Raw genomic sequence first — 27,835 nt, forward strand, 5'->3', positions numbered from 1 at the left:
GAATCTAAAGAACTTTTCTCAAAAGTCAAGTATCTAGCAAGAAAATTCAAACCGCAAACACAGATCATCAAAGATAATACTGGAAATACCATAACAAACCCAGACGGTATGGCAGAGGTGTGGAAACAATATTGCGAAATACTATTATCTAACAACGACTCAGACAATAATACAGAGAAAAGAAGTTATGAATAAGAACCTCAAATATTGAAATAAGAAATTGAGGAGGCAATTAAAAAGCTAAAATTCAGAAAAGCATAAGTAGAAGAATAAGTGGAATAACAGCTGAAACACTCAAATAAATGGGAGAATTAGGGACGGAAGTAATGCTTAGAATTTGCAATGAGATCTGGAATACCGGAAAGTAGCCAAATGACTGGGGTTAACTCACCTTAGTTTCCATATATAAAAAAGGTTCACCAACAGATTGCAGTAAATACCCTACAGTAGCATTGATATCACACGCGAGTAGTAGAGCAAGCGGGGTTCAAACTCACTTTGGTAACCTGTCCATCAGGGTCTCCGATGCGAAGGTATCGATGCCATGATTTGACCTTGGGGATGTACAAGAAGTACAAGAAGTGATCGACAATGACCAGAGGGTTGTAAGAACTGGTCGCTTATCGCTTGATCTCTTCTTCTTCTCTCCCGAAGAAGTTATCGACAATGACCAGAGGGTCGTAAGAACTAGTCGCTTATCTCTAGATCTCTTCTTCTCAGCCGAAGAATTGTCACCTACGTTACCTGTATGTTTTTACACCTGTCTCACTTGTCTCTTCTTTGTCTTACATGTCCTGAAGAAGTAAAAGAATCGGTCGACAATGACCAGTGGGGTGGTGGTGACTTTGAATGGAGCACCTTGTATGTCGAGTGCAAAACTCATCGCTTATCGCTTCATCTCCTCTTCTTTTCGTTAAATTTGTACAGGGTGATCGAAAAAATAAATTTGTATTGAGACTTGGAAATATTTTAGGTGTTGTTGCGTTAAAAATTTTTTTTGTGTACGATGCTTGCTTAGATATATCTGTCTAGCCTAGCCTAGCCTAGCCGATCTTATCTTTACTTTTGAAACTTGTAGGAAAAGGAAAAATAACTATGTATCACATAAATGCTTTATTGTGTATATATATTTTAATGATATAGGTGGGTAGATGTAAATAAAACAATATTGGATTGATACTATAAATTTTATTTGTTTTGAAACAAGTTATTTATTTTAAATAAATGTATCCAGCAAAATTTTGTCAGTAATCAAGATGTGTCTTGAGGTGTACATGCTAGACGAGTTTTATTCAAGGCTCTCAACTTTTAACAATTGGAAGGGGAATAAATCTGAAATAGAGTTAGCTGCTTGTGGATTTTACTTTCTCCAAGTGGAAGATATAGTAAAGTGTTTCAAGTGTGGCGTAGAGATTTACAAATGGGAATCAAATGACAATATAATTGAAGATCACAAAAAATTTAGTCCTAATTGTACTTTTTTGGAAAGAGTGTATCCTATTTTTCTTAAAATCAACAACAACAACAACAACAACAACGATAACAAAGAAAATTTGAGTGAGAAGAATATCTGTACATCTGTGAAACATAACATTTTATCCTTTGAATATGCCTGTACCTGTGCAAAATAAATGTCCAAAGTGTGGGGGTGACACTGAAGAACGAAATGACCTGTGTATAAATTGTAAATTGGAAGAGGTGTACAAGGAAGAGAGTGGTGCTAAAAATATACCTAGTAGAATGTATGTAAAGAGACAGAGACCGCAAAAATAATGTAATCGCATGATAAAAAATTAGAATAATAAAATAGCTGTAAATATAACATAAAGCTCATTTTTAATTTGCCCTTTGAATATGCCTGTACCTGTGACATATAAATGTACAAAGTGTGGTGGTGAAACTGAGATTCCAAATACACTTTGTGTAAATTGTTACTTAAAAAGTATATTTAGACAATTTGGTGGTGACAAAAATAACCCAAGTCATCTATTTATCCAAAAATAAGTATGCCTGTACCAGTAAAGTATAAATGTCCAAAGTGTGGTGGGGAGACTGAAATATCTAATAGGAATTGTATAAACTGTGACTACATAGAATATTTGAGATCCAGATCTGGTGCTAAAAATATACCAAGTAGTATGTTTGGTGAAATGTGAGGTCAGTTGTCTGAAGAAGAGGAAAAATATATAAAGACTTATATTTAGAATAACTATGTATTAATTTGTAAATCGTCTACGAGTACGCTACCAATATGTTAAACGCTGTCATTAATAAATTACCTTTTGAAATGCACATCCCTGGAGGTTATAGGTTTTGTGGACCCGGCACCAAATTACAGAAACGACTAGCACGAGGAGATAGGGGAATAAATGGATTAGACGAGGCGTGTCGTGAACATGATATTGCATATTCTCAAAATAAAGATCTATCCGAACGACATAAGGCTGATAAGATTCTAGGTGAAAAAGCTCTTGAACAGTTTCGATCGAAAAATACAGCATTTTCAGAAAAGTTGGCAGCACTTGGTGTAGCTGGTGCAATGAAAGCAAAAGTGAAATTAGGTATGGGTCTAGGTTCTACTAAATATAAAGCTGTAACAAAAAGTTGTAGTAAAGAATTGAACAAAGCTAAAAATAATTTAGAAAAACTAACTGAAAATATAGACCATTGTACTTTATTACTCCAAGGATTAACTATTTCCAAATCAAGTAAACGCAAACAAAATGTAAAAAAAAATAAACAAAAAATACAACAAAAGCTTTTAAATCATAAAAGAGCAAAACAATTAGAAAATAATATGGATGTGGACATTACAGATGATTTTGTTGATGATGATGATGACCTTCTTTCCAAAAGAAGAGAAAAACGAAAAATAATTGATGACAATGTAGTTGGTGTCAAAAAAGCAAAAATCAACTTAAATTACTTATTAAACAATACCCAAAAAAGAAAACGAGACATAAACAATGAAGATGAGGATGATGATGATCCAGTTAAGGAAAAAGTTAAGATATAATAAGTAAATTGTATTAAATTAAAAAATATAATAAAAAAATATGTAGATACTATATATATATATATATACGCACATATACCAATAACTAATTCAGTCTGATCTGTATCGTTGTTAATAAGCTGTGTGTTAACAGTTCAACAGCGAAAAAGTAAAACAGTGAAATGGGAGTTAAGAGTTGTGTTGTTGAATTCCATAGTAAGCAAAGAGACAATGCCAGGACAAGACTCTTCACGAGAGAATTTAGTAGGTATCGGCAAAGAGATGAGGGTGTTCAAGCACAACAACTAGGGAGGCTTAACCATTTAGAACCCCATAGAGATGCCGATTACCCATTGGGAAGGAGACCGCTACCATTTCCAATCGAAGGAATCAACAACATTAGAAGACAGTAATTTTAAAATTTTTTTATGTAATTAATAATAATTAATATATGCTACATTTTCTATTGTCGTTTTTTTAATGAGATAAAAGACTTGTTGTTGTGTGTATTATGGGTAGTTGGTTGGAAACAGTCAAGATGGTTGGTAATAAGAAAAAGACAAGAAACACCACTAAAAGAAGGGTCACATCCTCCTCCTCATCTTCTAAAAGAAAAATTTCAAAGCAAAAGTCATTTAGTTTATTGAGAGTAATTCGAGACATTAGAAAGAAACTATTGGAAAGCAAACCAAGAACGTTAAGGGAAGCTATTCAACAAGCATTACGAATTGTGAAATCTTACAAGAACATTAAAAAACCACGTGGTCGAGTAATCCAAGTTCCAAAAACTGGGGGTATATTACCTCTAATACCGATATTTGCTGGGTTGAGCGCATTGGGCACTATTGCTGGGGGTACATCAGCTATCGTGAAGACTATTAACGACGCAAAAGCAGCCAAAGAAGATTTACTCGAAAAACAACGTCATAATCGTAAAATGGAAGCACTGGCAATTGGAAAAGGTTTATACTTGAAACCATATAAAAGTGGAATGGGTATTTTTTTATGAATGAGAAAATGGATCAAATAAAAATTCCAAAACATGCTTTGACAAATGTAGATTTACAAAAATATGCAAAATTATTGAAAATCCCCCACTTCAGAGCTGTATTTATGAGAAATGGGTTTCCGAAAAAAATTTGGCAATATGAGAGTGGAATTATTAATTTAGACAATAAAGACGGACCTGGAACTCATTGGACAGCTTACAAGAAGAATAAATCCAAAGTCGTATATTTTGATAGTTTTGGTAATCTGAGACCACCGTTGGAAGCTATATCATACTTTAATTCAAATGGTTATTGTCAAATTGTTTATAATCATAAAATTTATCAAACTTATAACACTGTAAATTGTGGACAATTGTGTTTAGATTTTTTAAATAAATACCCTTTTTAAAAGAATATTCTTTTATTTACTCTATGATTATCGTTTGAACATGTCGTACACTTTTGTGTTATCTGGAAGAGAATCGGTGTTATCAACAAAAATTTACCCACCAATTATTTTAAACGAAAATGAACAGTATGTACTAGGTTTAATAGATTTCATGTCATACAATACAATTCCAAATGTAGACCAAACAAACAACAAGTTTTATATAGATGGTTACGATATAACGATTCCACATGGTTCTTATGAAGTCGAAGATCTTTCAAATTATTTAACTGAAAAAATAACTGAATTAGAATTAAAAGTAGATCAAACACCAGATAAAGATGATACAGAAATTAATAAAGGAAAGAGTCAAGAAAAAAATAATACAATTGGTAAAGGTGTGCCTAGAAAAAATCATAATATAGATCAACCTACAAGTTTGATATTGAGAATTAATAACAATACACTCAAATGTGAAATAAAAAGCAACAAAGTAATCCATTTTGAAAAACCAAATACCATTGCTCCCTTATTGGGATTTACACCAAAACGGCTCTCACCTTTAAAGACTCACGTAGCTGAGAATCCTGTGCATATCACAAAGGTTAATTCCATTTGTGTGGAATGTAATCTAATCACTAATTCATACGTCAATGAAAACCAAGGTCATATCATCCACATGTTTTATCCAAATGTCTTACCGGGTTACAAAATTGTGGAAATTCCAAAAAAGGTAATTTATTTACCTGTCACAAATAGATATATTGATGAAATTTTCATTAAAATAGTTGACCAGGACGGTAATCTTGTTAATTTCACACGAGAAGTTATTACGTTAAGACTACATTTAAAAAAAGTATAAATAATGGTTTTAATTTACAACTGTAGCAAATTTAATCCAGGTGTGGACAGTGTATATAATATTAAGAGTGTCGATAAAAACATTAGTGACAAGCAGACTCTTAAACCGTTGACAACTGAAAACAAAGTCTTTTTAACCTCACTAGTATTTAAAATAAAACACAACAACGACGACAGTGACAGGGAAAAAGAAAAGAAATACTTGGTGTAGACTAAAGTTTTTTATTAATACTAGAATACTTGGGATTTTCTTGAGGTGTACTTGTAAGAAGAGGGAATATGAGTTTTAACATTTTAAATATTGGAGATCGTGTATTGGTTGACAATTCAGTTGTGAGTCGAGAAATGCACAGTCATTTACCCTATGCCAATGCAACTTTTAATCATTGTGATGAAATAAGAATACCAATTCAGACTCAAGATATATACACCCTACCTTCTGAGAGTTATCTGTATATTGAAGGACGTTTAACGAATGATGGGAAAGAAGCGCTTTATTAATAATGGTTTGATGCATTTATTTGATGAAATACGATATGAAATTGGAGGCTGTGTAATAGATAGAGTGAGAAATTTAGGTATAACAACGACAATGAAAAACTATGCTTCGTTCACACAAACTGAATCTAATCGATACAACTGTATAGGTTGGAGTATTAGTGACACACCAACAGTTGCTGATAAAGCAGGAAATTTTAATGTTTGTATTCCACTCAAACTTGTACTTGGATTTTTTGAAGATTTTACAAAAATTCTTATTAACATACGCCAAGAACTCGTATTGATAAGAAGTTCAACTGATTTAAATGCAGTAATGTCTACAGTAGAAACTGAACTGAAACCAAAAGTGGAAATATTTAAATTAATATGGAAAATGCCTCATATTCAAGTGTCCGATTCAGAAAAGTTACGTTTATATAAATTTATTGAAAATGGGTCCAGTTTGGAGCTTGCATATAGAAGCTGGGAATATCATGAAATTCCTCTACTGCCTCAGACAATGAAATTTAACTGGAATGTAAAAACTACCAGTCTATTGGAGAGACCACGATTTGTTTTGTTTGCATTACAAACTGCCAAAAAGAATGCAATAAAAGAAGAGAACAGCTATTTTGATCACTGTAATCTTACAAACTTAAAGCTATTTCTAAATTCTGAAATGTACCCGTATGACAATTTGAACTTGAACTTTAGTAAAAGACATTATGCCCTTGCATATGAAATGTATGCACAATTTCAACCGTCGTACTATTACAAATCCATAGGAGATCCATGCCTTACTATGTTACAATTCTGTGCTGTTGCTCCGATATTTGTTATTGATTGCAGCAGACAAAATGAATCAATTAAATCAGGAAGTGTCGATATGAGAATAGAAATAGAAACTAATAAGAATATACCAGCTAACACAACTGCTTATTGTATAATTATACATGACCGTATTGTTAATTATAATCCTCTAACCAATGTAGTTCAAATGTTTTAACTGTAGTTCATCTAATGAAGCAAATCTGTACTTTGGGTTTTTTTAAGTATAAATAAAAAATTAAAAAAAAAGTTTACTCTTATTTAACACCCTGTACACAATAAATATTTTCATAACCTTGTTGATGTTAAACATAAGTGTCTAATTGGGGGCTAGACTAGTACCAAATCTGAAAGCTGTTCAAGAGCTGTTCAAAGCTGATCAGGACCTGTTCGAGACCTGTTCAAGACCTGTTCGAGACCTGTTCAAAGCTGTTCGAGACCTGTTCAAAGCTGATCAGGACCTGTTCGAGACCTGTTCAAGACCTGTTCGAGACCTGTTCAAAGCTGTTCGAGACCTGTTCGAGACCTGTTCAAGACCTGTTCAAAGCTGATCAGGACCTGTTCGAGACCTGTTCAAGACCTGTTCGAGACCTGTTCAAAGCTGTTCGAGACCTGTTCGAGACCTGTTCAAGACCTGTTCAAAGCTGTTCGAGACCTGTTCAAGACCTGTTCGAGACCTGTTCAAAGCTGTTCGAGACCTGTTCAAGACCTGTTCGAGACCTGTTCAGAAGTTAAGCGAATACCTACATTTTACGATGAATAAAGATTTGAAAAGACAACTTATAACTAAACGGAGAAACATCCAAAGTAAATTAAGACAATTAAAACAAGGACAAATAATCCAAGAAGATTTATTTAATCCAATTACAAAACACTTGAAAAATATCGAGAACAAGTTAAATAGTTCACAAAATTCCAGTCCAGAAAATGAAACAAAAAACGATGAACCTTTAAGGTACATTAAAAACGATGATGACGATAATGAAACTACTGACTTTGAAACAAGTGAAATCAAACAATCGATATTGGACAACATTGAAGTGGATGATATAAAAGAACAGATTAAAAATGATAAACACTCTGAAAATCGATTTGAAGATATTGCTAACCAGGCGCGTGTAGACTACTGGGATCAATATGATCCATTGCCTAGGAAATATATTACAAATATGCACGCTGATGTTCTAAACAAAGAATTTGATCATAAATATGGAATTCGATTTGATGAAACATCTGAAAAGTTACTGATTGGGAATTCTGAAATAGATTTAGATGGTGCTGATATTCTTTTAAAAAAGAAAAGGTACAGAGGAACACCAGGTTTATATGAGCTTTTGTTTAAGAAATATCCAGCTAGTTTTACAGATGAAGATGAGAATAACTATAAAAAGATAGTTGTAGCGACGAATGCTCACAGAAGGCATTACAGATCAAGTAAACAGATAGATGGTAGTAGATTAGAAAAATATAAAAAAATAATTGCACCAATAACAGAAGGTAAAGGATTGGTTATGGAAGTAAACAACAATAAAATCGATTACGTCCACTGGGATGATCCAAATGAACTTGTAGAGCGATTACGTTTATTACTATCTTCACAGCTAGCTGGCCATACAGGACATACAAATGAAATAAATTCAATTATTGAAGAACTAAAAGAGGCAAACATTATAGAATAAATATCATGTCTGTTAAAAGAGATATCGTTAATGAGTTACACAAACCTGCAAGAATTAACTTTAAAAGACGAAGAATTATTATAAAATCTCTTAATGATTTGTTCCAAGCCGACTTGATTGATATGCAAAAATATTCAAATACAAACAGAAATTTCAAATATATTTTGGTTGTAATAAATTGTTTTTCAAAATTTTTATGGGCTTTACCACTAAAAAATAAATCAGGTGTTGAAGTAGCCAAATGTATGGAGTATGTGTTTAAACAGCAAAAACCAAATAATCTTCAAACAGATATGGGAACTGAATTTTTTAATCCACATATGAAAAAATTGATGAAAAAATATAATATTAATCATTACAATGTATACAGTGAGAAAAAGGCTGCGATTGCTGAGCGAGTTATTCGCACGATTAAATCAATGATTTGGAAACAGTTTAGTTTCAACGGTACCTACAAATGGATTCATATTTTACAACAAGTTGTTAATGAATACAACAATAAAGTTCACAGAACAATAGGAATGAAACCAGTGAATGTTAAGAAGAAGCATGAAAAACTATTGTTAAACACTGTATACAATCACATTAAAATGGTTGATTTGGAAAGTCAAAAATTTCATATTGGTGATCATGTACGCATTTCAAAACATCGAGGAGTTTTTGACAAAAAATACAATCCAAATTGGTCTAATGAAATTTTCACTGTTTATAAAATAAAACTGGGAAACCCTATTACATATTATTTAAAAGACTATAAAGGTGAAGAAATTCTTGGGGTATTTTATAAAGAACAGTTACAAAAAGTTAAACACAAAGACAGTTATTTAGTTGAAAAGGTATTAAAGAGAAAAGGGAATAAAATTTTTGTTAAGTGGTTAGGTTTTGATAGTTCTCACAACTCATGGATAGATAAAAGTGACGCAATATAATAAAGAGGGGATAGAAAAATATGTAAAAGACGTTCCACTTACAAGATTTTGTTTGTTGTTAGAGAATATCGAGAGAGTGAAGACATGTTCATTGTGGATATCCAAGGTTTCTCTTTTCCTGGGGAAGATGTATTTCTTTGTAGGGAAATTGCTATTTTAGATCCTACTACAGAAAACATTATACACAGAATTGTTGTTTTACCAGTAACAGAAGCTATGGTAAATAAATCATATATAAAATGTATCGAACAACAATGTGTTCAAAACCATGGTTTAAATTGGCAATCTTGGCATTTTTGTGATACTCATCTAAAATATGAAGAAATTTCAAAATTTTTACACGACAACGTATTAGACGAAACAATATTGGTAAGAAATCATGAAACAAAAAAAATATTTGGAAAAATTCATGGAAAATCGCATTGATTGTGTACAAGATGAACCTAATATACTTTCCGATGAGACTATGAATCATATTTTTAAATCACATCCATGTTTTCAACATAACAATGAAAATTTACAATGTGCTCTAAACAATGTATTTAATATTCATTATTGGTATAAATATTGTAGAAAGTGTTGACAATAAAAAAAAATAAAAATTAAAAATAGTCTTTTATTAATAGATACACACAAGACATTTATTTTCAAATTGATACCAGACATGAAGCTTGTAAAACAAAAGACTACGCTTGATGTGGAGAATAATTTATTGGAACCAATTGAGAATAAGTTTAAAAAGCATGGAGTTTTGTTCCCTTCAACTATTCGATGTATTATAGTTGGCCCTTCAAATTGTGGTAAGACCAATGTGATGATAAGTCTATTGGAACATGCTAATGGATTAAAATTTGAAAATGTGTATATTTACTCAAAATCATTAATGCAACCAAAGTACAAATATTTAGAAACTTTGCTAGAACCAATTAAAGGAATAGGATATTATACTTACAGTGGAAGTACGGATATAATGCACCCATCTGAAGCGAAGCCCAATTCAATTTTTATCTTTGATGATGTTGCTTGTGACAACCAAGATGTTATTCGAGAATACTTTAGCATGTCTCGACATTCTCAGGTGGATCCATTTTATTTGAGTCAGAGTTATGCAAAAATACCTAAACACCTTATAAGAGACAATGCAAATATTTTAATTGTATTTAAACAAGACGATTTAAACCTAAAACACATTTACAATGACCACGTCGGAACAGATATGACTTTTGAAGATTTAAAAAAAATATGTTCAATATGCTGGAAAGAGAATTATGGATTCTTATCCATTTTCAAAGATAGCGACATAAATAATGGTCGATATCGCAAAAAGATTGATCAATATTTTTTAATCAAGTAAAAGGTGTAAATGAAATAAAATACAGAGATAATAATGAGAAAATTAGTTTATTTAATAAAATAATAAGATATAATTATGTACATACTTTTATTTCCCTAAAGCATCTGAAACAAAAATAGTAAAATTTAGAATTATATCGAAACACAAAAATAAATCACTTACTTTTCTATTTCTGACTAAGAAAATCTTCCATGTTCAGCTCTTCCAGATCCACTATGTCTTGGTTTTGCGTCGTTGTCGTCTTCGTCGTCACCTTTCTTTTTTTTGTTGGGGATGGCTGAGGATCGTCATTTGATGTGGCAGGTGGAGAAGTTGAATTTGTTGGATTTGAATACTTAGACGAGTGGCCAAAATGAGGGGGAGGAAGATATGGCCTTTTTGTCCCCACCAACTGTCTTTGTTGTTGGTACTTTTCAAACTCCTCCACCTCATCATCTAGGAGGTTAAAACGGTATTTCTTACATATATTTTCCAGCACCTGGAACTCTTTATCATTTTCCACTTTAACTCTCATGTATCTTAATGGAAGGTATCCAAATTTTTTTTTTAATGTTTTGTTATTCGGCGAGTATGTAAGATGGACAAATATTCTGTCTCCCTTAAGGGAAACGTCCTTTACGCCATACCTTTAATAGAAAAAATATAATGAACCAACAGCAGCATGAATCAAACAAAGAAAACAAAATAAAAAAAGACCGATTCGAAAAACTTATAATAATCCCATGAAATATTTATAATAAAAAAAATAAACCAGTAAGAGCGAAATAAAATCATGTAGAACAAATCAAAGAAGGAAAATGGAAAAACAACCAAAAATAAGTAAAATACTTACATAAATAACTGCTTCACAATTACAAAGGCGTCCGTTATTGGTAGGTTAATTGGATCCTCAGATTGAAAAAGAATGGAAAAGTACCAACTGGCATGGTACATTGGCCATTTCGATAGTTCACTGACTGTTCACTGACTAACTGATAGATCAATTTAAAATTAACCGAATTTAAATAGTAAGAATAAAAAAATATATATTAACGTAATTGACTGACCTATTTGATCTTTATTGCAATGCAGAAAATAGTACAAAACATGTTTATCATTAAAACGTTTATTATTCCAAAATTAATTTATCATTATCTAAATAAAATGTGCTTATCTGCATATAATGTATTTTGGTGACCTATTTGACCTAAAAATGCATTGACGTCAGCGTTATCGTTAAATATGTTTATTGCATGTATAATGTGTTTTCGATGAAGAAATAAAAATATAATCACGTTGCATAGCGTGTTGTAGATTTGCGTCAATGTATTTTTTTTTAATATAGTAAAAATACTTCGTGACCAATTTGACCTAAAAATGCATTGACGTCAGCGTTATCGTTAAATATGTTTATTGCATGTATAATGTGTTTTCGATGAAGAAATAAAAATATAATCACGTTGCATAGCGTGTTGTAGATTTGCGTCAATGTATTTTTTTTTAATGTAGTAAAAATACTTCGTGACCAATTTGACCTAAAAATGCATTGACGTCAGCGTTATCGTTAAATATGTTTATTGCATGTATAATGTGTTTTCGATGAAGAAATAAAAATATAATCACGTTGCATAGCGTGTTGTAGATTTGAGTCAATGCATTTTTTAAAATATAGTATAAATACAGGATTGATTTTGCTAGCTGGTATTTGTGTCGTTTTGAAGTTTACGAGTTGGTCTTTAAACATGAGTAGTAGTAAAGTGATCGATCAAATTTCCACTGAAATGGTGCAGAAGATGGAAACAGTAAGTAGATTAATTAAAACTAAAACTGATTTACAAAACTATATAAAATATTTGAAAAAACAGATTTTATTGTTAAAAAAATGTATAAAAAAGAGGGCTACTTGTGTTAGAAATTTTCATTGTGTAGAGGTGAATCTATCCATCCTTAAAACATATCTAGAAAATTTTAAAAACAGATTAAATGTAAAAATATTAACAGAGGGTTATTGTGGCAGGATTTGTGGCAGCAAAGTACTTCTAACCATCATCAGTGGAAGACTACAATCAATTCTCTTACCACAAATTCCTCAAGAACAATGCGGATTCGTCCCAGGTAGAGGAACATGAGAACATATTTTTAATATTCGAAAAATCTTGATAACATAAAAACATATGTATGCTTTGTTGACTATTCTAAGGCCTTCGATACCGTAAAATGGGATAAAATGTGGCATATACTTAGAGAAATAGGCACGCCAGAACATCTAATCTATTCCTTACAAAAACTTAATGATAACAATACTGCTAATGTAAGAGTTAATAAGGTGGTTTCGAAAAACTTGAAATTAAAATATGGAGTTCAACAGGGATGCATAATATCCCCTATTCTATTCTATTCAATATATATATATATATATATATATATATATATATATATATATATATATATAGTGAACATATTATGCGTTAAGTTTTTGAGAAATGGCAAGGTAGAGCAACGATAGGAGGAAGAAAAATCAAAAACTTACGTTATGCTGGTGACACTGTTATATTGGCGTCATCACCAGAAGAACTGTAACAAATTATGAATAGGCTAGGCACAGTAAGTATGGAATATGGTTTGAAAATAAATATGCAGAAAACCAAACTGATGATCTTCGATAGAATCGGAAACAACCAGGCAGAGATAAGAAACATGGCAGTTTCTGCAGCATTACGAAGTGATCAGGCAATTTAATTACTTAGGCTCCGTTATTACTAACAGTGGAGGATGCGAAGACGAGATCCGTCGACGCATCACAATGGCCAGATCGGCAACAGCCAAATTCACAAAAATTTGGAAGAAAATTGACATCACAAAAAACAGAAAATTACGCCTTGTTCGAGCATTGATATTTCCTATCGCCACCTATGCTTTAGAAACTTGAACAATAAAAAAGCCGATTCAAAGCGTATAATGGCACAGATAACTTAATTATAGCAGAACTTAACATAAAAACTAGACTCCTCACAACTATCAACCAAAATATACTGAGATATTTTGGACATATAACGAGAAGAAGAGAAGGCATGGTGCGAATGATACTTGAAGGCAACGTAGCGGGTAAAAGATCCAGAGAAAGATCTCTGGTACAATGGTCTGACTAAATAAAGGACATGACTGGTTACTCATTCTCCGAAGCAAAACAACACGCACAGGAGAGAGACAATGAACAGAAATACTCAAACAAATTACACGACACCACTACATCTTTACGAAGGAGAAATGATGGGAGGAGGAGAATTGATATCATTTAATGGTGGATGAAGATTTAATTAAATCGTTTTATCTGATGAGTATTTGTTTGGAATTATGAATTTATTAATTTAAAATTTATTTAATTTAATAAAGATTCCCAATAATGTGGCAAATTTTAATATGCAATAATGTTGCAAAAATATTAATGTTTGCTCAGTTGATTCAAAATTTAAGTGGCAACCATCATATGTCTCGTATTGTCAATATGATTAGTTATCATATAAATCAGTTTAGGTATAGTATCAGATTAGTTATAATATCAATACAATTTTGACCATGTATTTTACATATGTATTTATTTGTCTTAATAGATCAAATTTTGGCCACAGACGTCAGTTTCACTTCTCCACTTTTTTCTATGTCGGGTCATCCACGTTAATATTTATATGCACATACAATTTAAACGTTTACAGTTGCATAAATATTAATAGTGCTAATTTTTAGGTGATAAACTCATCGAGAACAATGCAAACATAACAAACCGCTTCCAAAATCCTTTGCGCAATGTACCTACAATAGTGCTTAACGGAATCTACAGTGAATCTGAAAGTTCACGATCTGAGAACAATTTTAAGAGTGTACTTTGTTCAAAAATCAACTGGGAAAAGCCAAAGGAATGTAAGTAGTTTATACATTTTAAGTAAATATATTAAAATAAATAAATTTAAGCTAACCTAAACATCAGATTTTCATAAGATTTAAGTAATTCAGCATATTTTTGAAGGAACAATTTGCACCCAGTGCTTTTTCTAGGTTTGTTGGGATATCGTAATTGCTTATTGCTACAGAGGAAACTGAACAGTCTATAATAATAATGTTTCACCGAGAGCTTGACGTTACACTTCTCACATTTCGGTTTGGATTATTTTTAAATTAAAATATTATGTGTAGCACTGGTATGACCTAATCTAAGACAGGTTATTGTCACTTGATCTCTTCTTTTTGTGGGGAAACATCTCCAAGGTTTAATGTTCGGTTTAATATTCCGAAGATTGGACACTGAAAATTGCCACCGGTTTTATTGTAAGACTTGAAACATCATTAGTTATCACATATTTGACGGTCATAGAGTCAGCTGAGTTGACGGCTTCACGCAGACACTTATCCGCTTCTTCATCACCTTGAATTCCAATATGTGATGGGATCCAAATTAAGATTACTCTACCTATTAAAATTTTGTATATTTATCAGATTTTGTTTGTTCCTAAAATGTGATTCTTTGGATATATTTTTCCTATGGATTGTAATGAGTTTAGTTAATCAGTCAAAATTATGTATTTTTGTTGTGGTGAAGATATAATATATGTGAGTACCTATGCGAGCATATGTCATATAATTTTGCATTAAGAATAATGTGTATTGGCAACTTATATTTTTGACACTTATTAGAAGATATAATTGATTTGTCCAATTACGTTAAGGTAGTTATTACTTTAGGTACTCCCAACGTCAATGATGCAGCAGGTTCAAAATTGGTAACGAGAAAGCAAGGTGATTTTAAGAGTTGAGAGATCTTTTTTGATTCGGTGATAGAAAGGTTTGTGTAGACGTGGTTTATTTGATTTATTGTGGTTGTTTTATTTGATTTAATTCCGTAGGTTAACTTTAAGTACATTCTTCTGTAATAGAGTGATGGTTCAGCTTCTTCGCAATACAGACTTTCTATTGGTGTCGTTCTGAAAGCTCCCAAGACAATACGGAATTAAGATCTTCTTTTAGTGATGGTCGAATGCCATTCCCAAAAATATTACATTCTTTTTTCGAACTAGAGGATTGTTCTATAGTGAGAGTATATGGTAATTAGGGTAGCTTTCCCTTGAAAATAATATAGATTGTGTTTTTTCTGTAGAAAATTGTAACCACAACTTTGCTACCATTTCTCTAGTTGATGTAAAAAAGTTTTTAGCATATTCGTGATGTTTTCCAAATTTTGACTTCTCGCATAGATAACAAGGTCGTCTGCGTATAAGAGATCTTTTAATGGTGAGTTCATACTGGATAAGACATCATTTATTGCTACTAAAAAAGTTTAGGGCTTAAAACTTATCCTTGCAGAATACCATTCTCTAGTTTTGTGTTTCGTGATAACATACCATTAGTTTTAAGTTTGAATAATCGATTGGCTAAGAAATTATTAATGAACGCTAGGCGGTGTCACCTGATATTTAAATTATGTAGTTTCTTAACTATTAGGTATTTCCAAGTGGTATCATATGCTCCCTTGATGTCAAAAAATATTTTTGACAAATTTTATTAAACATTTTTGATTGGCAGCAAAAGCTTCAAGTACGTAATTTTCTAATGTTAAAATATTGTCCATTATTAACCGATTTCTACGGAAACCACTTTGATTTGAAATGATTAAGTTTCGATTCTTAAGAGTCTATAAAAGCCTTTTATTTACAATTTTCTTTTGGTAGCACATGAGAGATATATTGGTCTATATGCATTTCGATTACTTTTAGGATTGTTTGATTTTAAAATTGGTATAATAATAGACTAATGACCATTTTGATGGAAATTTATTTATGTTGCGTCCATATTTACTTTATCCACATAACTTTAGTAAGTACTGGTGAGCGTTTGAAGGTAAATGTTAATGTTTTGTGGTAAATAAATATATATATATATATATATATATATATATATATATATTTATATATATATATATATATATATATATATATATATATATATATATATATATATATATATATATATATATATATATATATATATAAAAGTTTACCGGAATATCATCAGGTCCAGCTGTCGAATTTTCAAACAAGTTAAGGGCTTCATTTTATTCTATAGTTCGTCCCAAACCCTTCTTTCATTGCGTCAAAGTTGATCGAATTCTCTCTAACACATTAAGCTAGAAGTGACAGAAAAAAACGTGAGTCTGTGATTATTATACATAGAACTAAAAAAATTATTTATCGTAAAGCTAATTCTACTTACGAATGTATAATTGGTTGGAGTTTGGAATACGCTAAATAGATATCCAATCAATGATGCGCATAAATATAATTTGACGCAGATTGTCTCGATCATGACAGTCCTTTTAAAAATGTCAACTGATAAAATGATAATTGTCATTCCAGGTTAGTATTATCAGACATTTTACAGCGAAAATTTAATTTTGTATTTATTGTCATACAAATATTTTAAATATGCCGAGATATATCGAGAAAGAACAAAGACTAATGTTAAAATTATTAAATTATTTTCAATTAGAAAAAGAGAGATTACGATCCAAATTAGTGACGCACTGAAAGAAGGGTTTGGGACAGACTGTACTACTACTACTACTACTACTACTACTATCGGTTCACAGCGTTCTCCGACGCCTTCCGACTCCTAACCGCCATTCTTCTCTATTTAACCATAGGCCTGGAGGGATTTCTCTTTCCTCTAGTTCTTTTTCAATTCCCTCTCTCCAGTTTCTTCTCGGCCTTCCTCTTTTTTTTTCTTCCTTGTGTTGTCCACGTCAAAATCTGTTTCGGAATCCTGTCATCTGGCACTCTCTGTACATGGCCGTACCATATTAACTGTTAACCATAAAAACAGTTCATTTTATTCTTCCATCAAAAAAGGGGAAGGTATAGGACTTTTATCTATTTCATTAGCCTATTAGATTATGTTCTTATTGTTGCTTAATTGTGATAAAGTGTGGTATTGTGGTATATATGGTTAGCCATTTCTTCTGCGATTTTGATGTCGGAGGTAATAACCTTATCTTTAATGTTTAGTGATTTTATTTTTAAATTTTAATTTTTTTTCCGATATTCGTTTTATCTTCTTCTATATGGCACTCATATGTAGAGTTGTTTGTTTCAGAAACATATTCAATCCAGGATTGACGTTTAGCTGTCTTTATTGCCAATCTAGTTATCGCTGGAGTTCTCTTATATTTCTATTTAGCTTTCTAGTGATTTATTTCTTTTGTATTTATTAAAGGCAGTTTTACTTTCTCTAATGATCTTTTTACAAGACTCGTTCTACCATGGAACTGGTGTGGTATGTTTCGTTGGAACTGCTTTACCGATTGAGTTGTCAGCTGTCTTAATAATTATTTTGGTCAAGTTATCTAGAGATTCATCGACATTAATTTTTGTGGTCGAGTACTTGTTTATATTCGACTTTATTTTTTCGACGAAACGCTTCCAATCGGCTTTATCCATTTTCCATTTCGGAGAAAAATGGGTAGTGTGGTTATATTAATTGTTTTCTATAAAGAATGAACAGTGATTACTGTTGTAACGTGTATTACATTGGATACCAAGACACATGTGGGTAAAGATCGCTGTCACATCGAGTGGAGTAGCTTCTCCAGTTCTTATATTAAATCTAGTTTTACTTCCGTCATTTAAGAGAGACAAGTTGAGTTGATCTATAATTTCTTTAATTACAGTACCCCATTGGTCTTTATATGCTGATCCTTAGATCTGAATATACGCGTTTAGGTCTCCCAAAATGATTCGAGAAGTAGGGATTTGATTGAAAAGATCCTATATAGTTCGTTTCTGGATATTAAGCTCCAGGAGGTAGATATATATTGCAAAGGTTATTTATACGGTATAAAGGTATATTAGTTTTTCCAATGACGGTGACAGCAATGGCTTTTAAGTTAGTATTTAGAGATATTCTTATCGAGTCATATGAATTATTAATTAAAATTTATACACCGCAATGTTTTGATTGGGTTTGGTTATGACACAGATAGTTTCTTAAGTTTATATTTTGATTTTGTTTAAAATTGTTAACAGTCTCTTGTAAACAGAACAAATCTGGATTTAAGAATAATTTGTAGCATATGTAGATTTACATATAAAGCTTATATATATATATATATATATATATATATATATATATATATATATATATATATATATATATATATATATATATATATATATAATATAAGATAGCGCAAAAAATATTAATATAAGGTGAATTCGAAAAAGGCTGAATGTTTCTGAACTACCCAATGCAGTCATATTATGTCGAACAGAATTTATCAAATATAAAAGTTTTGACCTATTTTTATTTTTAGGTGCCAATTTACCAAACAAAGGTGGAGAATCAAATAAAATCTATATCGGAACGTTGTTTATAGCATTGTTGTCAATATTGTGCGTATAAATGTATGTTTTGTAAAATTATAATAAAAATTTATGTAAATAATAATTAATGATCCATGTAAATCCTTTTAACCACACTTTCAGTTTACTGCAGACTACGTCATAGAGCAATGCCACAAATGTATAGGTACAGGATGACGGTAGTACATAGACAATATCCTGATACTACACTAGATCATGCTGAAGCAAACCTGATCGTCAACAGACTTTTACAATCAGTAGATGAAGCTCATAGAGAAATTCATAATCTACTACAGTTATATAGAACAGCTTTTAGTGCAGAGAACGTGTAGGTAACCTGTGCTAACGAGTACACTAAAAAACTTTCGATGTGGTGTACTGTAGCCTACTTCAATAATATACTTAGGCTCCCATCGTCTTCACTTGTATCCCCAAAAGAAAAACTAGGAAAGTAATAATTAAGACCTACATAGGAAAATAAAACATAAATTTTTGGACAGAAAACTGGTTATTAAAAAGTCAGAAGATCAGGGAGACTGAACAAATACTAGTCGTTTTGACTGACTAAGCCTCTTACAATTCATTAAACGTTGCTCATTTCAGAACGTACTACAAACTTCAAAAGGCATTCTTTAAGCCAATCAGAGTTTCATCCAATCGAAGTTTTACAGAAAAACCTTTAGCACACTAAGGAAGCTTTAACAGAACTTACTGTTGTGAAAATGTAATAGTGATAACTATTTTAATGGGAATAAGCCACGATTTACGGTTAAAATAAGTTTATTGGCCTTTCAATCTCCACTTCGGAAATCGTTCTCAAAATACAAACATTAATAAATTAAACAAATTTTGTTTTTTATTACTTGGTGAAAAATTCTAATAATTTAATTTTATCTGACTCATTTATATTGACAATTCAGACATATATTATACATTTTAAAGTAGACGACTTAAAATCATATTGCCAATATTGCTGAGTTGCGTTCCTGGGACGACTTTATTGTAAGATAGTTGATTCGATTACATGAAATCAACTTCAACTTGAGAATTTCCGTCCGAAAAATCATAGCAGATTTTTTAAAAAGACAACCACATGCCATGATGACAGTAGAATACTCCTGTTAGTGATTCTATAGTAAATCATGAGGAAAAAACAGGAAATAACCTTATAATACTAACTATTAGGGTTGTACCCTAATATTTTGGTGGCTCAGGCATGTTAACCTGCTTTTTAACCTGATGATGGAATTGTTATTCCGAAAACGTTTGTGTTTTTTGATGTAGCCCTTTTAAGGGTTTTTAAATATACCTACATACAAAGATTTAAACCTCTTTTTTTAAATATAACAATGAACAAGAAAGACCAAAGAATTGTATATATACAATCTTGTGAATGCGATCAATTTATTTAGGTGAAACATTAAGGCCATTAAATGTTAGAATAAGTGAACATCAATCTTATATTACAAAATAGAGAATTTGATTGATCTCAAATATGTAAACACGCATGGGAAAATGAACATAGGGTTTAATTGAATGATTCAAGTATAGTCCTAAAACAAACAGATGGTAAAAAGATAAAAATGAAAAAAGCGGCTTTAATTATGGTAAATGGGACAAATTGTGTTGCAAATTTCTCGACAGAACGCAGAAGGATCTGGTTACCCATATTAAAAGAGGAAGTTAATAAAAGGAAAATACCACTACTAGTAAGTCAGTAACATATCGAGGATACATCATTTATGTTTTTTAAATAACAAACATATAAAATCAGAATTTGGTGTTTATTGAGAGTAAACTAAATATAATGCCAAATACTTACCACGTGGGGATTGTATTATGAGGTTTTTTGCTGGTTTTTTCCTCATGATTTACTATAGAATCACTAACAGGAGAATTTTACTGTCGTCATGGTATGTGGCTGTCTTTTTAAAGATGAATTACATGCTATGATTTTTTCTGACGGATATTTTCAAGTTAAAATTGATTTCATGTAATCAAATGAAATATCTTACAATAAAGTCGTCCCAGGAACTCAGCAATATTGGCAATACCATTTTAATATCGTTTACTTTAAAATGTATAATATACGTCTGAATTGTCAATATAAATTAATGAGTCAGATAAAATTAAATTATTAGAAGAATTTTTTACCAAGTAACAAAATACAAAATTTGTTTAATTTATGAATGTTAGTATTTTGAGAACGATTTCCGAAGTGTAGATTAAAACGTCAATAAACTTATTTTAACCGTAAATTGTGGCTTATTCCCATTAAAGTAGCAATAACTTTAAAATGTTACAAGAAAATAGCTTCAAAACAATATGTAATAATGGTGAAGACAAAGGGAGGAAGTATGCAAGAGATAATTCTCGGATTAATATATCTTCGATATAATACTCCCGAATAACTTCCACCAAAAAAATGGAACAAAAGTTACAGATATAATAAGTGTAGGAAATAAACAATCTTTCGTAACTACTAATTGAAAGATATTGTAGAAATTCCAATAGAAAAGTGCTTTGGTGAAATAAAAATCTTGCAAATCAAAGGACAGAATTCAGATGAAAATTTAATTTCATCAAAAGATCCGGTGAGTAGTGCGATTATAGCAAAACTCTTACTGAATATAATATGGAATTGTGAAGGGCATAAAGAGAATCGTGTAGTCGGAATTACTAGGATATATCACCCTAAAGAAATATTAAGGTTTCATAACGTTCTTTCTACGGATCCTCAGATCCTTTATCTAAAGAGTATACCTTTACTCTAAAAAAAGTCAGATGAATACACTCGGAATAGTGTAATAAACTAAAATAATACCACTAGATAAACAGCAATACACTGAGTTGATTGTAAACCATAACTTATGGGTTCTAAAGAAAACTAACGTACGCAAAATAACTGTTAGATTAGGATAAAGTAAAATGGGCAAAAAACTCATTTGAGCTATATAAATCACCAGATCCAGGCCGTATCCATCCAATACTTCAATAAAAAGAGAATTACTCTCAGATGAAAATGATGTTACTACAGCCTAATTTAGGACTTTGGTACATACGGATCCAGGCCATATTCATCCAATACTCTACTAAAAGGAAAATGACTCTCTATATAAAAAATGATGTATGATACTATAGACTAACTTAGGATTTTGCCACATACCATTAAACCTGGAATCTCATAAGGGTAGCTTTTACTGTTAAACCTGGCAATACTTGACAGAAAATAGGTAATTATGAAACCGATAAGTCTGATGTCAATTGTACTAAAGAACAGAATCGATAAACACACGAAGGATGGTGTCTGAATAAAACTCTGGTCGAAAGATAAGGGTCAATATGAGTATTATGAGTATAGAGCAGAATTTTATGCTTTACACTCATATTGTCCCTTCTCAGGAAAACGGTACTGCAACATCTTGTACAGGAGATGAACTAACTTCTTCAAAGCATTGACTATTAGGAAAATATTTTAGAGGTCAAAGACTTTTAATTTCTTGATTCTTTAAAAGCAATGAACATTATACATTATAACATAATAAACGCACTTTTATTATGTTTAACTTTATCAAGATAGAAGGTCTACAAAGAAGGATTGCAACTGATATGGTACATGTCTAAAACAAAGTTACCTGTGCCTTTGAAACAAAGTACCTTTAAGAAGAAACTTAGTGAAATATACTGCACCACTTGCATTGGCCACATAATTCATTTTCAGAAAAAAGCAAGAAGCAAGTGAAGTATTTTTGCTCTTGCGAGTGTGGTCGTTATTTTTTATTCTCATATCTTCTAGTTCACATACATCTAGATTACAAGCATTCCAATTAGTGTCAGTGTATCTTGTAAATAACAGTAATCAAGTTCCCAAAGTGCACCAGAAACGGATAGATAGATTGAATGAGGTATCATTTGGCCTATTCCACTGCGACCTTTCCAGATCTATTGTGGTCGTCTAATCCTAGATTACATTCTCTTCTCTTCTTAGAAAGCCGTCACCCTACAGAGGTTGGCAATTATAGTGGTAGTAAATCAATCGATCTGTATTGATAATAATCACGTAGATTCTTCAACTAAGAATTCTGCCATCGGCCAACAGAGCTTCTTCCTTGAATCTTTCCACGTATTATGAATCTCAAAATTTCATATTTTGATCCTCCCATCACGTGGCATAGGTATTCAAGTTTTTTTGTTTGTCTTGTGATGATTAGTTCTGTCTCTTTACCAACCCTCGTCATTACTTCTTTATTTGTAATTCTAGCAGTCCATGATATTTTTATTACTCTGCGGTATAACCAGAGATCGAAAGCCTCGATTCTTTTTCAATAGAATTTTTTTAATGTTGAAGTCTTAGCTCCATATAATAATATTGAAAATATATACCATCTAATGGAACGTAGTTTGATTTCCAAATTAGGATTTCTGCACGTTAGGAGTGGCTTCATTCGTATTAATGCTGATCTGGCAATCTCTATTTGCCTGTTTATTTCTACAGTCTGATCATTGGTTTTATTAATCAAAGTTCACAAGTATTAATATTTTTTTCCTTGTTCTACCACGTTACCATTTATTGTCAATATGTGGTGTATATTTTGTGGTCTTTTTGTAATTCCCATCTTAACCCTATTAATAATTAAGCTTTCAATTAGATGTTGTAGGTCTTCTATGTTCGTTGCAATGATCACGGTGTCATCTTCTGCATATCCATAAGTTGTTAATTAATTTTCCGTTAACGGTAACCCCACTTTGATATTATTGAGCGTGTTTTTAAAAATTTCTTCAGAAAACAAGTTAAACAAAAGTGACGATATAACGCATCCCCGTCTAACTCCTCTAAAGATCTACATTTCTTCTGACTGTTGTCCATCAATTTGAAGTACCGATCTTTGGTTTTAATATAATGTTTGGATTATCTTTATGATTTTACTGTCAATGTGCTGATTCATTGTTTGATTGATATTAGCTTTTCATGTTTCACTCTATCGCAAGCTTTTTCGTAGTCAACAAAGCACAAGTGTAGATCAACGTTTACATCGCGACATCGCTGAATCAATATGTTGATGACAAATAGTCCTTCTCGAGTACCCATTCCATTTCGGAACCCGAACTGCTTCTTATCTCCTCTTCTAACTTTTCACAGATTCTCTTATGCATTACTTTAAACATTTTAAAGTATGAGCATTCTTTCGCTGGTTGCCTTTTAGGGATATTATAAACGCTAACTTCAGCCACTCTTGTGGTGTTATCTCGTATCTTACACCGTGTTGAACAATTCTGCCAATATTTCAAAGTTATCCTCTTCCACTAATTTTAACAGTTCTACCTGTTAACAGACCTACTATGGCTTTTACTGTTTTCCTGTCTACTAGAAACGGAAGACAACAAAAGGAAGTCGAGAAAAAAGACGACTTAATTGTAGAGGTTTTTAAAAGTTTTATTCTCATTTTAATTCAGTTCTATTACCATATTACTTTTTAAGAATTATTTAAATTTACTTGAAGTTCTCTGTTTCTCTGCAATACCAGTTATTGTTTATTTGATGTTATTTTATAATTAATGTTGGTAATGTTATCACAGCATAAGGAACAAATTTGTATCTATGCTATGATGTTATTCTTATCAATATTCATACTTTAACAATATGTGAAATTTATTTTCTATCATCTTACCCAAATTATCTACAACTAGCTTCTCAATAGTAATACCACTAGTGATTCAATTTTCGCGATAAGTCTGTCGATTTACTTCTAAACGAAACTGAGTTGCTTGAAAACACCACGAGTCCGTAGGACGAGTCTATATAGTCGAGTATAGGACGAGTTATAAGTCTGTTCGTAGGACAGACTTATAAGCTAAATTAAATCACGAGTGGTATTTTATTAGACTATTTCATGAACAAAGTGATAGGTCAAAAATTCAGTAGAATGAGAGGAAGGAATTTAGTTAGTCTTTCGTTGTTATTTTCTGCATCTAATTTGTATTTGCGATTCACACAGAACATCATAAATTGTCTCCATATATAAGATTTAGATTTTCTTGTGTTACTCGGTATATTTTCTTCAATGTTTTGGTTTACAACTTCGTTTGAAGTACCACCGAAACGACTCATTTTGACGTATACAGCTACAATAATTTTTTTGGCAAACGTCAAATTTTGCTTTGCGATCGGTATCCATGGTTATGTCGTTGAAAACACGAAGCTGATAGACCAATCAGAATTGAAAGACAGTTGGTGTTTTCGCGATAACACAAGCTGTCTTTGGTTTGTGATGGTCAGATTATGTAAAAATTTTAAGATGAGTGAAATAGTCAGAAATATAATCTAATTTTTATCTATTTCTGCTTATACAATTTAGGTAACATCCATAAACTACGTCGTAGAGAAGAGGGAGCGGTGACTTAGCTTATTACGATGGTATACGACAGGAGGGAGGAGGGGGACATAAGTGCATGTCCTTCGTCATTTGGTGTCTTTCAATTTGTCGCTATTGTCTCTATTCAAATATTTTTTACGAACTCTTATGATACATTCATAAATACAGTTTTATATTTAATTTTAAAAAACCCAAAAAAACATTGAATTTTTAGAAAAATTACTGAAAAGGGGGGTTATGAGTTATAATTGCTACGTCAACATGAGGGAGGACCTTGACTATAAGCGACGCTTTACGACGAAAGTGTGAGGAGTATTAAAAAGTCAACATTTTTTAGGACGTAGTTTATGGATGTTCCATACGACGTAGCTTATCAATGGTTATAAATTAAGTGCTCACCAATGACAAAATTTGACGACACGACACACCCACCGATCATGTGTCTGAAACTGTTTACCTTGAGCATATCGTGAAAATGAACGAAGTTTAGTAACCTAAATATTTGGAAGATAATGGATCGCATCGATTTCCATCGAATCTTTCCTTTTAGCCGAATTACTTGGTCTTTTATTTTAGCAAAATGATTAATTGGTGATAAAAATGGGAAAACTCTGTAAACACCATTTTTGCCTAAATAGAGTTTTTACCGAATTTTTATGCAGCAGATTCTAATGTCAACCGATAGTTGCGATGTGTAAGTATTTAAATTATTTTGCTTTTTTGTAAATATGACATCGCGATACAAACACATAATAGTTGTTTATATGTAGACTTACAATCCATAAAAAAACTCCCAGCATATAAGAATTCATATAAACAATTTGACAAAAATGACGCATGCAAAAATGATGCATCCAACATAAAATTCCAAATGTGATGAAAAAATTAAAATTTTAAAATTTTCACTTCCTTTACTTGTTTTAAGTTCAGGCGAGATATGTTAATCGCTGGCACTTATTCATAAGACGTTTGTACCATACCATGTTTTTTTATTACAACACTTATCACTAAAGCTCGGATTATAGGCAAAATGCCTTTTTTGCCTATTTTGCCTATTATAATTGTTTTTTGCACTTTTTGCCTTTTTTCGTAAATTCCGTCTATTTGTACCTTTTTTAAAATTTCATGGTACTACCCATGATATTATTCTATTACTAAACCATTCTATAATAAAATTTTGTGTCAATAATAAAATATCAATGGTTTGTTTATATAACAGATTTCTAGGAAAATGTACCTGATCGAGACTTGAGGGTTAACTATTTGGAAATCCCTAAGCTTTATTAGTTTATTATCAGTTGTACAGTCGGTTACTGTATCAGAGTTTAGTCACAAATTGCTATATCCTATAGTGTATTTTTATGTATGAGAGAGTAATAAAACAATAAATTATGTATGCAAATCCCTAAACTGTTGATACGTGTGACTCAATGAAAAACAGATATTTGTCAACAAGTTTACAGAAGTATATAGGAAAACAATTTTAAATTGAGTATGACCACCAGGTATAAAGGTTGGAGCAGAATAGAATACAATAGTTGTAAGGGTTACTAATCCCTAAATAAGGTTGCCAGTGTCGGAGTGATGGAGGTTAACAGGTACTAATGAATTTGCAAGAAATGTAAGATGTTTATTTTATTGGTTATATATATAATCAATAAAAGTTTAATAAGTACCTACCTATTTGCAAAATAAAGTTTAATTCTTTAGATAAAATAAAACGTTTTATTTTATCTATTTGCAAAATAAAGTTTAATTCTTTGCCTATTTGCAAAATAAAGTTTAATTCTTTAGATAAAATAAAACGTTTTATTTTATCTGAAATGAGTGCATTCCACGAAGTAAGGGTTTCAACAATCAAACATTTAATTCTTTAATTCCAGGAATCTACGACAGTAATTGACTAGATAATTACCTTCTAAACTTATTCCACAGAAAATGTGATAGTGGGTTTTTCCATTTTGTATATAGGAAGGTCCAAGTGGCGTATTCAAAATTCTTAACAGTTCACTAAAAGTAGGTACTTCAGTTGCAAGGTGCAGTTTATTGTGTATACTAGTGTTATGGAAAATTTGGAAGTGCCGTGTAAACGCCGAAAAATTGGTCCTCTAACAGTTAATGAAAAAACATTAATATTTAATTGTTTTAAATCATTTACAGACAAACGTTTATGTGAAAGTGTTGATGAGACCATTGAGTTAGTTAGCAGTACACTTGGTGTTGGGAAATCTACGATTTACAGAGTTATTAAAGAAGAGAAATGTGGTAGTTTTCAAATGCCACGTAATGCTCCAGGGAAACCAAAATTTCAAATAGAATATCATTTTAAAGAAGGACTTCGACGGAAAGTGCATGAATTCTTCTTTAGACAAGAATTTCCAACATTGGATAAAGTTCTTGTCTCAGTTCGAGATGATAAGGATTGCCCAGATATGAGTCGAAGTACGTTATGGAAACTTTTAAAAGAAATAGGCTTCCGCTGGAAAAAGAATCCCAGAAAGTCTATTTTATTAGAAAGAAGCGATATTGTCATATGGAGAAGACATTTTCTAAGAACCATAAAGGAAATGAGAA

The 27,835-nt window shown here is 31.5% G+C and overlaps 1 protein-coding gene and 1 long non-coding RNA gene across 2 annotated transcripts in view; one reads left to right on the forward strand and one right to left on the reverse strand.

Moving 5' to 3' along the window:
* Nucleotides 1-18,972, forward strand: part of LOC140437158 (GILT-like protein 1) — a 37,157-nt gene extending 18,185 nt beyond the window's left edge. The window contains exons 4-5 of the mRNA XM_072526501.1: nt 14,227-14,400; nt 18,839-18,972. Coding sequence (XP_072382602.1) covers nt 14,227-14,400; nt 18,839-18,927 — 263 coding nt within the window. The 3' untranslated portion in view covers nt 18,928-18,972. The remainder of the gene's footprint in view (nt 1-14,226; nt 14,401-18,838) is intronic.
* Nucleotides 10,533-11,722, reverse strand: LOC140437159 (uncharacterized). Its single transcript, XR_011950352.1, has 3 exons — nt 11,336-11,722; nt 10,666-11,129; nt 10,533-10,607 (listed from the first exon to the last, which is right to left on the reverse strand). It is a non-coding gene; the product is annotated as an uncharacterized lncRNA (long non-coding RNA).
* Nucleotides 18,973-27,835: the final 8,863 nt, after the last annotated feature.

This window comes from Diabrotica undecimpunctata, chromosome 3 (assembly GCF_040954645.1).
Source record: "Diabrotica undecimpunctata isolate CICGRU chromosome 3, icDiaUnde3, whole genome shotgun sequence".
NCBI lineage: Eukaryota > Metazoa > Arthropoda > Insecta > Coleoptera > Chrysomelidae > Diabrotica > Diabrotica undecimpunctata.